This window comes from Desmodus rotundus, chromosome 4 (genome assembly GCF_022682495.2).
Source record: "Desmodus rotundus isolate HL8 chromosome 4, HLdesRot8A.1, whole genome shotgun sequence".
Taxonomy (NCBI): Eukaryota; Metazoa; Chordata; class Mammalia; order Chiroptera; family Phyllostomidae; genus Desmodus; species Desmodus rotundus.
This window is the reverse complement of record NC_071390.1, coordinates 19,433,806-19,447,392: the sequence shown is the minus strand read 5'-3', so window position 1 is coordinate 19,447,392 and position 13,587 is coordinate 19,433,806. Positions and strand designations below refer to the sequence as shown.

Sequence of the window (13,587 nt, the reverse complement as noted above, 5' to 3'; positions counted from 1 at the left end):
TCTGGGTATTTGGACAGATCTCTAAGTGGTGGCATAATTATTAGGGTCTGGCCACAAGAGGCCCAAGGCCTGTGAACATAACTGAGCTTGACCCTGACCCAGTGGCCACAGAGCTTCAATCCCCTGGCCAGTGGACCCCTGCTTTCTTGGAGACATGGAAGGGGGTGAGAGCAGGCATCTCCTCTTGCAGCTGAGGCTTCGCAAAGCCCTCAATGCAGAACTGTTACCCCCCTCCCCGCCCTCACCCCCCCAAAGCCATATCTCTCACTTCATTTACAGACCAGGGCCCAAGTCCTGCCCAGGAAGGAAGCCCTCCCGACTGAGACCACAGTCATGGGTCCCTTCAGGCATGACATACCTTGTTGTCCTGGGAGACCAGCTGGGCCGATAGGGCCTGGAAATGGGGTTGGGGAAGAAAGGGCTTTGTCACACCTCTAGGGTCACAGTTCTAGAAGGTGCTGAGGGAAATGCAAGTTTGGGGTGCACACGTAGCTTCCTTGCAAGCCATGGAACAGTAGCCCAGAGGTCAGCTTGCTTATTGGAGAGCAATGCACAGTTGGAGGCCAGCCCGGAGGCCCATTCAGGTGAGAATTCCTCTGCCAGGTGCAGGGCCCCTGGGATGGGCCGGACCGCCCTCTCGGACACTGTCCTTCAATGACGAGGGACTTCTAAACGCTCCCATTGTCCCTCTCTCACTGGAGCTTATCAGGAGGAAAGGCTAGTCAATACTTTCACCAGTCATGTGAAACATGTGTCTCACTCACATGTGAACATTTTTAAATAGTTAAAGAATAGATACAGCTGTCCCTTGAACAACATGGGGGTTAGGGGCTGTGACCCTCTGCATAGTTGAAAATTTGCGTATAACTTTTGATTTTCCAAAAAACCATACTAACAGCCTGCTGCTGACTGGAAGCCTTACCAATAACAGTCAATTAACACATACTTTATATGTTATATGTATTCTATACTATATTCGTACCATAAAGCAAGCTAGAGGAAAGAAAATGTTATTAAGAAAATCACAGGGTTTGTTTGCAAGCTGTTTCAGGTTGCCACAAATCTCCCAAAAAACTTCCAATATATTCATTGGAAAATATTTGTGTAGAGGTGAACCTGCCCTGTTCAAACCCATCTAGGCAGCAAAATAACAGGCGTCTTGGAAAAACAGGAGAAAATTATCAGCCATAATTCTTTAACTTGTAACATTTTATTTCTTTCCAGCATTTTTTGCATCTTGTAAAAATATTGTTGTAACCACAGAGCACACTTAAGGAACATTCTGCTCTTTTAAATAACACTACTATCTCCTAACAACTTTCTTTTAAGCCCTCATATTTTTGGAACGATTTCATTTTTGTTGGACAATTTGGGGATATTTTCTTCAAATAGATCCCTGGCATTTTTGTTGCCCTTGGTGCCTGTTATCCAATTGTTTTCCAAGAGGAAACGATTCAAAGACCGAGGGCCCTCACCAATCAAACACTGGCTGTGGAGGCAGAAGGACCTGGGCCAAATCCTGGCTCTGCTACATCTTAGCTGAGCCACCTTGGGCAAGTCATTTACAAGCTGGAGCCCATCCCAGTGCTGTGGGGTCTGGAGAAGCGAGGCCTGTGCAGGGCTTGAGATGCTTGCTGGTGTGTGATGAGGGCTTGCTGGGCCACCTGGGAGTGGATGTACTCCCCCCGCCCCCAGCCCCCCAGGATTTGAGCAAACACTGGCCTAGTCAAATGCAACCTAGGCCTGCTGCTGATTTGGGAGCAAAGCAAGAAAACAGACTAACCTGGGATACCTGGAGGACCTGGTGGTCCCATGGGTCCAGGAGGTCCCGGGGGACCTGGGACAGTGAGAGTTGATGACCCCTCTGAAAACAGAAGACACATGGAGCATTGAACCCCACTCTTCTGGCTCAGAGGCGCTGGGACCCAGGCCCGGCTGTGGGTTGGGCTGAGTCAGCGCCTCTTCGCTCTCTTTGCTTCAAAACTCCCCCCACTGCCTTGCTGCCAACCCGAAGAGCCCCGCATTGCATCCTGCCCAAAGCACCATGTCCACAAACTGGCGCTTCCTGAGGGTGTGAAGGCAGAGCCAGGGCAGATGCCCTGGACCTGAGAGCGCACAGCACAGGGCCTGCCTACCTGCAGTAACAATCCTGCCTGCAGCTCCTGGTTCACCTGGGAGGGGAAGAAAAGGAGAGTGGTTGTTCCCGGGATCAATTAGTGGACCAATAAGTCATTTCCAAGGCTTCTGATTGCATTTGAGACCCACTCTGGGGCCTCTACCCCACAGGCTAATGGTATTTTAATGAATTGAGGGGCATGTTCAGGTCGCATTAAGCACTAGTCTCTGCACTGGAGACCCTGGAGGCTGGAGCATCAATCTTCTTGGCTCACATTAGCTTTGGGAAGAAGCTGGGACTCCCTGAAGGTGAATTTCAAACAGTTTGCCTTCCAGTGAGAGTGACTTGAGAGTCATTCCCACTCCCACACTCTTCTCCCACAGGGGGTGTCTCGGGATCTTCCTGGGGATGGGGCTTGGGTGGGAAAAGTACTGAGAGGTCAGAGGACAGGGGCATGAGCCTCCAGGTAGAGCCGGTTCCACAGTGCCCCTCAGGGGCTGCTGTCCTGGGACAGCAGTAGGGCCTGCGTGGGTAGAATGCGGTTTCTGTGGCTGGTAAGGTGGGAAAGCTATGTAAGGGTTGACAGGTCTCTCTTCTGCCAGTGTCTCTGAGGGTTGAAAAGGCACATGTGTGGGGCATGTTCAAGAGGGGGCTGCCAGGCTCACACTTCCCCATGGCACCCAGCACCAGGCGCCACCTGAGTGAGGCATCTCTTGGGACTGGAAATGCACACGGCCTCTGGGAACCGAGTGAGTGAAGCCAAGGACGGAGAAGCCTCCACTGGGCACTTTCAGGGGCCTCTTTTGTCATTCCCCTGGTCTGTGAGCAATTCAGTCACCCGCCCATAGGGCTGCTATTGATGTCCCTCTCAAGGGAAGTGGAGGGCTGGTCTCCGCTTGTCACCCACCAGCCGCTGGCAGTCAAGGCCAAGAGAGGAGAAAGTACTTGAGTTCATTTCATTGGAGCATAGTCCGGTATTAGGTAAAATGTCCACCTTTTGTGCACATTGTCCTGGGAGGGTCCCAAGTCCCCTGTGGACAGGAAGTCACAGGCCCTGGAAGGTCAGGGTGCCGGGTGTTCTTGAGAATCTCCAAACCTATGTGTCTCACTATAGCTCCCATCGGTCCATGAACATATCTGTGGACCCAGAGAGTCCTGGGATGTGTGAACTCAGTTGTTATTATTCTGAATTACATTTATTTGTCCTAAAAGAACTCCTTGGCCTGACCAGTCATTGGAAATAGTTTCCAAAAAGTATTTATTTTGTGCCTCGGGTCCTCACAAGGTGACAGTGGCTGGTCATGACGGAGCGCAGCTGCACAGCCTGTCAGGGTTCCGGGATGTGAGGTCGCAGGGATGGGAGGAGGAAGACCGTCCCTGAGCACCAGTTATCCCTGGACTGGCTGGGGTTTGGGGCCTAGTTGTGCGGAACTGGAGAGCTCCATCTATGCACAGCGGTCACTCGGCTGGCCCCAGTCAACCCCTGAGGGTTGGCCCCTCCCAGCAGCATCTTAGACTCTCCCACTGCCTGCATTAAAGGCCCCATGTGATTGATAAAGTAAGGTGGCGTGTGACTGATAAAGTAAGGTGGCTCCTGGCCGGGGAGTCACGTTACAGGGCACCAAGCCTAAGCGAGGGGGCTTGAGCACTAGTGGGAGGTCAGGGGATGGATGAGCTTTTGGGGGTAGGAGCAGCAGCCTCCAGCTCCTCCTCCAACAACGGCCTGGAGGCATGCAGGTACCACAGTGAGGCTCCCGTTTGTGGGGCAGGGAGGTGTGTGGAGCAGGTTTCAGGGCTCAGCACTGATCCGACTCCCCAACCTCCAGCCTTCCCCTGAAGCCACTAGATGCCACTGTTGATCCAGGCTCTGCCCAGAGAGGGGCTTCCCTCTGGCCAATCCTTCCCTTCCTGCACAAAAATGACTAGTGAAAATAAAGAAAATGTAATTTGGAAAATCACTCACCTTTAGTCCCTGGTCGGCCGGGGGTTCCAGGAAGTCCTGACGTGATTGGAAACAAGGCAGACAGGACAATTCAGGCCTGGCGATTCCAGATACCCTCTATAGTGACTAGCGCTCTTCCCTGTCACTCAGCAGAACCACCTGCCTGGCTTTGCCTTCTGCTCTAGTGGAGGTGTCCCGAGGGGAGCCTCTTGCTCTGAGCCCTTTTGCTTCTCTGGGAAATGGGCAACAGTGGGGCTTGAGGGAGACAGAGGCCCAGGGACTCAGCTTTAGGGGATCCCTGCCCTCCTCCAGCCTGCGAAGCAGCTGCCATCCCCACCCGACCCTCCAGAGTCGGGGGTAGTGGTAGCCTTCCTGCAGCTGATGCTTTTGTCCGCTGAACTCCACCAGGGAGCCCCTGAAGGGGTCCCTGTGCCCTCATCTTTTGGGGGAACATGCTGCTTGGCTTCATTTTGCTTAATTTCCTTTAGTAGTTGGGGCTGGGTATGTTGACAGTGCACATGGGTCCAACTATAGGACAGACTCTGACCCCTGGGCTGTCCCAGAGAACCCGGGCCCCTCTGGGTGAGGTGAGCTCCCACTCCCTGCCAGTGGGAGCTGGGGTCCGCTGTGGGGCCAGTGCAACCCCTGGACCCTGGGCCGAAGGGGAGCAGGGCTCGGGCAGGCAGAATTGGCACATGAGCTAACTTCATTTCTACCAGAATGGCTTTCTAAGTTGTTCTGTGCATATTTTTCCTTTCTAAAACTTCTCAAGACTCACAGTAAAAGGACCCGAACCTGTGTTCACTGGGAGAGTGAGGGGAGGAGATGAGGAAACTCAAGGTGATTGGAGGAGAGGCATTTGCGGAATGCTGGAAGACTGGAATGGGGGGCTTGGCGGGTGGTGTCTGGAAATGGGAATGACCCAGTGACTCACCTGGAGGTCCTGGAGGTCCTGTGAGACCTACAGGAAATAAAACACAGGAGGGGAGAGTTGAAGGGTTGAAGAGCCACACCCTCGGCTGCCGGAGCAGGTGGGATTGGTGGGGTAGGAGGGCCAACTCTGAGTCTGGGGCAACCAGACTCCAGGGTCCTCCCAGCACTGGACCAAGAACAGTTCCTGGACTTAGCAGTGAAGTGACCCACTGCTCCATCAGGTGATGGTTCCTCGGCCTCTTGGGGTCACAGACTCTCTGGCACCTGAGATCCGTGAACCCAGAAAACTCACACCCTCACTGAGCCCTCAGGCTGCCCCCAGGCTCCCATCGTGTTGCTCCTGACCTGTGCACCCAACAAAGGAGCCAGGAGGCCCCCTGATCATCCCAGCCCGCTGATGAAGGCCTCGCCCCTCTCAGCTTCCTTGGCGTGTTCTGATCTCCTGCAGCCCTGAGGACCTTGCTCCTGTTGGGCCTTCTATGGAGATGCTAACAATGGCTTCTCTCATCAGACTGGTGGGAATTAATGAGGGTTCAGGTATGGCCCGAGGGGGAGGGGAGGTGGATCAGAGGGGAAGGCTCAGAGGAGCAAGGTACTGAAGTGGTATTAAACTCTGTGGTTTTAAAGAAGACTCCTTGCCCCTTTCTACAGCCCCTTGCTTTCAGCCATTAAGCCATTTCTTCCCAGTTGCCAGACTTGGTGACTCCGATGAACCATCACAACAGCCACTGCACTCAGCACGAGCCAGCAGTCCCTTGCTGAGCTGCTGCAGGAAAATGGGATAAAGGCACACGCACACACATGCATGTGCACACAGAGCAGGGCCCTGGCTCCCTCTTTCTGCTTTGTTACCTGGCTTTCCTGGGTCTCCAGAAGGTCCTGGTGGGCCTCGGGTTCCAGGCATCCCTGTGAGACCTTGTTCACCTGGAGAGAGTACGACCAGTGTGCAAATGTCTCCCTTCTGGGAAAGCTGAACCAGCTAGCACATCTGTGCTGAGGCTTTCCTGAGTAACTTTCAGGCAGGTGGGAAGGAGAAGGCTAATGAGACCTGGCTTTGTCTGTCTCTACATGACACATTGCCCCTCTGGCACTGTGACTCGGGGACGTGGGCGGCTCAGGGCCTAGTAGGTAGGGGAGGCAGTGAGAGGGAGGAGAGCCAATCAGTGACCAACCTCTTGGGCCTTGGTGTCCATCGGGGCCTGCGGGTCCTAGGAAAACAGAACCACAGCTCATCAGTGACTCTGGGAGCTGTTCTTGGATGCACCCCCTCTGCTGCCCATCAGGTTCACACCACATTGTCTCCCAGGTAGGGAGCCTATGGGTCCTTCCCATGGCCGGCAAAAGCAGAAAAAGCCCAGTCTCTGTCACACCCCCTGGATACAGCTTTCTCCCTGCCCTCTCCTCCGGAACCAGGAGCCTGTTAAGAACCTCCTGTTCTCTCCTGTTAAGAACTGCTCCCTGACTCCCTGTTGACCTCCAGTGCCCTTGGCAGGACTCCGCACACAGCAGATGCCGAACAATGCTGGCCTCATGTACTCAAGGCCCTGGAAGTCAGGGTCTTCCAAGTTCTTGTCCCCTCTTCCCCAATTATCTGACCTTCTCGGAGGTCCTTCTGGGACCAAGTCTTGCTTTTCTTCGCCTTTCCTCACTTATGTTGTTGTTTCTCATGGAATTTTCCAAATCGATCATGATAAACATCTTCCCTACTTTTTAGGACAACCTGAAATGCTACCTCCTTCACGTTCCTGGCTGGAAGAAAACTCTCTCTACTCTATCCTCCTTCCACTCTGTGCCTTTCATGGCACTTATCACTTCATATGGGCTTTCTCTCCCCTTGAGGTGGGTGAAGCATCTTACTTGCCCAGCACAGAGTGAGCACCTCCTAACAATTTGTTAATGAATGAGAAAGTGAATAAATCACATCCCCCATTGGTAGGGCTTAAGCCCTTCTGGGACTTGGTGCTAAATGCCTGGCCCTCTGAGGTTCCTTGGCCAGCTCCATGTCCTGGCTCACAGGCCCCTTGGTGAGGGTCAGCACTAGGGATGCACCCTGGATCCGGCTGTGAGACCAGCCCTGGGATGTCAGGGCTATGTCTGGAATACTTTGGATCCCAAAGGACTCCCACACAGCCTGTCCACCTCAGGGGCCCAAGTGGCTTGGGGGCAGGAACCAGGGTGGAGGCCAAGGCTTGCCAAGTCTCCCCCAGAGCAGTGAGAAACCCAGAGAGGTGACTGCTGCTCTCTGAGCCCCAGGAGGGGTGTGCAGGCCCAAATGGCCTGTGAATAGAGCCCCTACAAGGGGTGGGCAGGTCAGAGACCAGGAGAGGTGGCTCTGGAAGGATCTCAGCTCTAGAGCCATGATGACACCAGAGTGGGGGAGACCTGTTGCATTTGCTCCCCTGGGACACTTACCCATTGCTCCTTTAGCTCCAGGCTCACCCACAGCACCAGGCAGACCTTTCAAGCCCGGTTCACCTGCAAAGGAAGTGGACTAGCTGGCTGGAAGCTTTCAAGCTTTGCATCGTTGATGGTGGTAGAATGCTATACCCTCCTTGCCCATCCCCAAGCCTGCCACTTCCCAACCAGATGAGCTTGGGGTGCCAAACAGCAATTGGGGACACAGTGTCTGCTTAGATTCTATGGTCAGGGCCACCTGGGCAGCAGGCATAGACTGCCCGGAGCCACACCTGGGCTGAAGTTGCACATGTATGAGTCGTATTTCCTTGGCAACAGAGAGCTATCCCTTGTAGCCAAAGTACCATTACTACTAATTTCCTTTTTAATCATACAAGTTGGCAGGAGGTGAGTGAATGAAGGGGGACAAGTAGCGCTAACTTTCTGCTACTCTGGAAAGAGCTTAATTTTCTCAACTGATTCCCCAAAAGAATCAGTGACAATCATAACTCCCTTTTCTCCCCCAAACATACACTGTCTGGACTCTATGTCTTGATGCTGGCTTATACTGCAGTTGGGGCTTTATCTCGTCTGTGTTTTGCTAGACTGCAAGTTCTCTGAGGTAGACGGAGATTCTGTCTCATACTTCTGTGTGTCTTTCCCCCTCCCGTGCCTAACAGATTTACAGAAAGTCTTTAAATAATCAACGTGGATTCCCATGTAGGACTGACCTGTGAGGCCTCGGGGTCCTTTCTCACCCTGGTCACCTAAAGCAAACATGGGGTGGGGGGGGGGACAGGAAGCATCAGTAAGTAGCAAGAAAAACATTCCCACCTATGCAGAGGAGCCTGACTGCCAAATGGTTCTCATTGTACCTGGAAGCTACTGTCAGCAGAATCTTTTCAGGGAACGTGTCCTTTGTGAAGCCCAAGGGGCACTTTGATGCCCGCCCTCCAAACTAAGTCCAGCTGCTGCTGTCATACAATGGACACTGTGGGCACAGGAGGTCCTCCACGCCGCGCCCTTACCACCCCGAGGGCCACCCGATCACAGCGCCATGATGGTGGTGCTTTGTGACCCCCTGTTGTGCCTCAGTTTCCCTATCTGGCAGGCACATCCTTCCAGGCCCAGGGTCCAGGAGCCAGAGCCAGGTGTGTTCCTGGGCACTGGGGCCTGAGTCATATTTGGGTTCCCAGGAGTCAGGCAGGCTCTGGTGATGTCCGAGCAGAAGTAGGAGCAACATACCTTTGGGCCCTGGTGGTCCCATAGGTCCTCTGTCACCTGAAAAAGTAATGGACAAGTTGGTATGAAGAGCAAGTTGGTATGAGGAGGACCAAGAAGGGCGGTGTCTGTGTGTGAAGACAGGCACCCCCACCCCACCACCCTGACTTCCCCTTCTCATCATGTTTCCGTCAGCCTGCACAGGCTGTTGGTCATGTCCATCTGACCCTCTCTGTCCCCCCAAGACCTTCCTCTTGAGTGACCGGCACCTACAGGGTAACACCTCTCCCAGCTCCTCCGCACCAGCTTACCTTTGACCCCGGGGCTCCCTGCTTCACCTCGGAGCCCTTGGAGACCTACAGGGCCTGCAGGCAGAGGAGACCACACAGGCAGGTGAGTGCCATGGCTTTGGAAGGGATGGACATACACACAGAGACACACACACATGCACACATACAGGCACACGCCCAGGTACATACCCTTGTGTGCACACACACACCCCCCCAGGAGTAAAAACCAAGGGCTGCTCTCTGCAGACTCCTCCCCACGTCCCCTCTACATTGTCCTGGTGCAGGTCCTTTGCCCCTGTGATTAGCAGGCCCTGGTCATAAGGACACCTTTGGGACCCTGGCAGGGACCTTGGCCTACATTACAACATGGGCTGTAACTCAAGATTCCCAAGACAGCAGGATGGGCCCCGGCCCCAGGGATGAGGCGGAGGCAGGCATGGCTCAAAGGGGGCAGGGTGGAGCGGCCTGCTGCTGGGGCGGCGAGAGGGCCTGCAGGCCCCACCTGGGCCAGAGTGGTTCCACAGGGCCCACAGGCACCCAAACTCAGCCTCAGGGGACACAGTGTGGACGTGAGTTTTTGTCCCCAGGCCCTCTTTACAATTGCTTCTTTTGCTTAAAAAAGGTTTGTTTTTCCTTTTAACATCCTTTTCTTTGCCCCAGAAATAGCATGTATTAATAGGAGGGAGCAGTGCACTGACCTGGTGGGCCCTGTGGGCCAGGAGAACCACTGGCACCTGGGAAGAATGACAAAAGAACAACGATCAGAAGGCTCAGGTGCAGGCCGGGGACATGTGACCCCACAAGGTATGGGTTCTTGTCAGGACCCCGGGGCCAGTGGGTCCAAGATGACCCAAGTCCAGTGCAAGTATTCCTCAGGGAGGAAGCTGAAGCTGGTGGGATCACGAGACCCCTGCTCCTTTCTAGTCAGAGTAAAACATCTGGGCTGGGGTGAGGGAAGAAGGAGAGGTGACCAGGTGGCTTCAAAAGAAGGCCCATTCTCCTGGGTCATTCAGACAGGCTGCTTCAGAATGTGTGCACCTGGGCCCCAATGCATGGAGACAGGTGAGGAAATTGTCTGACTTCTGAGTTCCTGATCCATCTATTCACTTAGGGGCCACATAATGGTGCCATTGAAAACAGATGAAAACACAGCCCCAAATCCACCCTGCAGCCAAAACTAGCCCCTATTCTGACCCCAGGCACTCCTTTGTGGGGGCCCTCTCAGGGCCCATTGACCCTACACAGACCTGGGATAGGGGGTGGTGGCCGCCTGGGATGGGGGGTGGTGTCCACCTGGGACCCCAGCACCTGGACCTCTGTGATGCATTCTGGGCATGGTAAACTTGGGGACCATCCTGGGACCTTGACTTACCTTTGGGACCCACAAAACCTGGGACACCAGGTGGGCCTGGAATACCCACCTCACCAGCAGGCCCTGGGAAGAAATGAGCACTCTGAGAGAGTCCCCCAGTGCAGTTGCTCCCCAGGATGGCAGTGTCATTTGGAGGATGGCTCCCACCCTGCCTGTGACCCCTGATCCACTTGGTGCCTCCCTGAGACCACGAATCAGCAAAGCCTTTATGCTCCATGGCTGGCACCTGAGGTACTCGATAAACCCTTGTTGCCTTCTTGAGTAATATTTTTAAGAGAAAGGGAAGCTAAAAATAAAGCTTCTTGCTCATGATCTGTTGGCATTGAGAGGATTTCTGGTATCTGTACTTGGTTTTTCTTGATAAAAACAGACTCACGTTAAAAATCTAATTGCAAAATCTCCCCAGACTCCTCCAGGGCTGGGTCTGTGTCTGGGGTTTTCCATGCCCCCTTCCCTGACTAGTTCCAGCCAAGAGAGGCCCAAGGACCTGAACCCTACTCCGCCTTCCATCAGGCCCTGCCACAAGCTCTTCACCTCAGCCCTGACTCATCCCTGCCCCACGCGAGGAGACCCCTTTCTCCCTGTGACCACGTTCTCCGTGCATTCTGAGCTCTGCAAGGTTCTTAGTCTGAGGCCTGGACCAGCAGCCTGGCCCACACCTCTCTGTCCCCACCAGGCTGGTGCAGACCCTGGCTCAAGGTGCCCAGCAAATGCTAGTGAAAGGAGGGAGGGTGAGGGAGGAAGATGGAAGAAAGAAGAATGAATGTAGCTGACCCTCCTGGGGAAGGGATCGCCTCTTACCTCTCTCCCCTTTCTCTCCAAACCCAGGTGGCCCTGGTTCACCACGAGGTCCCATGGGGCCTTCACGCCCTCTCTGGCCCACAGATCCCTCCAAACCAGGCTCTCCTAAAAACAGAAATGGCCATATCAGACTTGGGACCCTGAGTCACAGCTTCGGGCTCCACAAGCAGCATATCGCTGGCAGGACACCTGCCTGGAGTCTCTGTGCTGGTCCCCTGCACCTCCCCTTGCTTCCTGTAGTCCAGGCTCAACCCGGAAGCCAGAGCAACCCTTTGAAAATGCCAGAGGATTGAGAAGGCCATCGTGTCCCACCCCTGCCCCGAACCAGCAAGTGGATTCTCACCTCACTGAGGGGGAAAAGTCTTTACAAAGGCCTCCAGGGCCTGGTCAGCCTCGCACCTTGCCCTCCCTCTGGACCCTCTGACTCCCTCCTGGGTTCCAGCTGAGGCTTCCACCACCTCCTCCTCCTCCTCATTGCGCCTTGACCAGTGGGCACACCCTAGACCCAGGGCCTGTGGTTGCTCCCTCTGCCTGGAATGTCTTCCCCAAGATCTCCTCAAGCCAGGCTCCCTCACCCTCTTCATGTCTTTGCTCAAACGGCACCTTCTCAGTGAGAGGCCTTTCCTGACAGCCCCCTCGGGACTCCCAGTGTCCTGCCAGCCTCCATCTTTCCTATTTCCGAACCACCTCCTACTCTGCTACGTACTTTACTTATTTAACATGTCTGCTGTCTTTCTCCCCGACTCAGACATAAGCGGGGGTTTCTGTTTTGTTTACTGATGTCTCCCCAGCACTGAAAATGGCCTGGTACACAGCAGGCACTTCATAAATGTTTATGGAAGGAAGGGAGGAAAAAATCGGTTCTTACCCATGCTGCCTTTTTGTCCCTTTGGTCCTTCTGGCCCTGGGTGTCCCAAGAGCCCAGGGATACCTGTGGATACATGAAAATCCCTCAGCCCTATTTTCCTCCCAGAACCTGGGAGCTGGGACTGAGCAGCCCGTGATACCAGCCACCCCATTAGAGGTTACTTACCTGGGGTCCCAGGGAGCCCTCGATCTCCTGTGGGGACAGAGATGAGAGAGAGAGGTCAGCCACAAGGCCTGGGCTGCTACGTAAAGGAGCCACCGGGTGGGATTCAGGTAGGATTGCCAAATGTAGCAAATAAAAATACAGGGTGCTCAGTTAAGTCTGAACTGTTGATAGGCGTGGAATACATTTTAGTATAAGCATGTTATATGTAATACTTGGGACATACTGACAGTGCAATATTATTTGTAGTTTACCTGTAATTTGAATTTAACTGGGCATCCTGTATTTTAAGTCACCTGCTGGCTCAGGGTCCCCAGGACCATCAGTCCCATCCCCAGCATGGTCAGGAGGGGGTGGGGAAGGGGGCTGGGGTGGTGACCCAGGGTGCGTGGGTAGGGACAGGGGATCCTGAAGTGAAGAGGACCACCAAGTGGAGGAACCCCAATTCCTGCACAGGGATCTCTTGGGAAGGGAGGTGGAACTCAGAGAGGTGACCCAGTCACCTTAAAGAGTGATTTTCAGAATAAACTGCACCTCTGGCCTCAGAGCCACCTGGGGTGATCAAGCCTGCAGGCCCCTGGCCCGCCCACCTATACCTGCTGAATGAAGGGGGGCCCAGAATTTTCTGTCAATTCTCACACATGCAGAAGTTTGTGAGCCCCACGCGGCTAGATCAAGGGTCCCTGGGATCTCTTCCTCCCATCCAAGGGCCTGTCCCATTGGTTGTCAAACCACTTTACTAAAGAAATACATCAATTTCTTATAGCACATAAGTGTGTGCCACACACGTTAGCATGAGATTGTCCCCCAACTGTGGGACGCCTGTTCCTGTGACTGTGCCCTGCACACCCCCTGAAGGCAGGTGCTCCTACTGGGTTCACCCCCGGAGCTCAGTCCCTGATTGCTGGGTCTTATCCCCAGCCTCCCTTGGCTAAGACCCAGGGAGCAGGTGGCTCACTTGGAATGGTGGTTCCTGACCTGACTCTTCAGAATTAAAACCTGGGGGAGGGGTGAGTTTATCCCCAGAGCTCTGCTTCAGGAACTTCTGATTCTTGGCAGGGTCCAGGAATCTGTATTTCTAGACATCTCCAGGGGTCCCTGGGGGCATTGTATAGTAGCAGGCCCTTGACACAGGCCACCTGAGGGCCCATGTTTTGGGAGTCCCTGGAGCCTTGAGAGGGGGCGAAGGACGGTGATGTAGAGCCTGCTCTGGCATGATGCCCCTGCCCCAGAGAGCACAAGGGTGTGCGGGCTGCTCCACAATTCACAGTCCTACCACCGTGGGGTCAGGGTGGGGCGGGTGGCCAGGAGAGTGAGAGGTGGGCTCTCTGACACTCGCTGATTGCTTCACACCATCGACCTCACTAATATTCACAGTAAAATTTACCTTTAGGGCCTTGACTTCCCATGTCACCTAAAATAAGAAAGATGAGAAGACTGTGAATGCGGTGAGAGCCCAAGGGTCCTTCTCTTGTAGTGTTTAAGACC

At 54.2% G+C, this 13,587-nt stretch overlaps 1 protein-coding gene across 1 annotated transcript in view; it reads right to left on the bottom strand.

Annotated features, from left to right (window-relative positions):
* The window catches only part of COL17A1 (collagen type XVII alpha 1 chain), a 48,520-nt gene that overhangs the window by 10,367 nt on the left and 24,566 nt on the right, over nucleotides 1-13,587 (bottom strand). The window contains exons 20-36 of the mRNA XM_024555655.4: nucleotides 13,487-13,513; nucleotides 12,103-12,129; nucleotides 11,938-12,000; nucleotides 11,070-11,174; nucleotides 10,269-10,331; nucleotides 9,595-9,630; nucleotides 8,918-8,971; nucleotides 8,631-8,666; nucleotides 8,117-8,152; nucleotides 7,404-7,466; nucleotides 6,164-6,199; nucleotides 5,844-5,915; nucleotides 4,993-5,019; nucleotides 4,080-4,115; nucleotides 2,136-2,171; nucleotides 1,784-1,864; nucleotides 359-394 (exon numbers count right to left, since the gene is read on the bottom strand). Of these exons, the coding sequence (XP_024411423.2) occupies nucleotides 359-394; nucleotides 1,784-1,864; nucleotides 2,136-2,171; nucleotides 4,080-4,115; nucleotides 4,993-5,019; nucleotides 5,844-5,915; nucleotides 6,164-6,199; nucleotides 7,404-7,466; nucleotides 8,117-8,152; nucleotides 8,631-8,666; nucleotides 8,918-8,971; nucleotides 9,595-9,630; nucleotides 10,269-10,331; nucleotides 11,070-11,174; nucleotides 11,938-12,000; nucleotides 12,103-12,129; nucleotides 13,487-13,513 (834 nt within the window). The remainder of the gene's footprint in view (nucleotides 1-358; nucleotides 395-1,783; nucleotides 1,865-2,135; nucleotides 2,172-4,079; nucleotides 4,116-4,992; nucleotides 5,020-5,843; nucleotides 5,916-6,163; nucleotides 6,200-7,403; nucleotides 7,467-8,116; nucleotides 8,153-8,630; nucleotides 8,667-8,917; nucleotides 8,972-9,594; nucleotides 9,631-10,268; nucleotides 10,332-11,069; nucleotides 11,175-11,937; nucleotides 12,001-12,102; nucleotides 12,130-13,486; nucleotides 13,514-13,587) is intronic.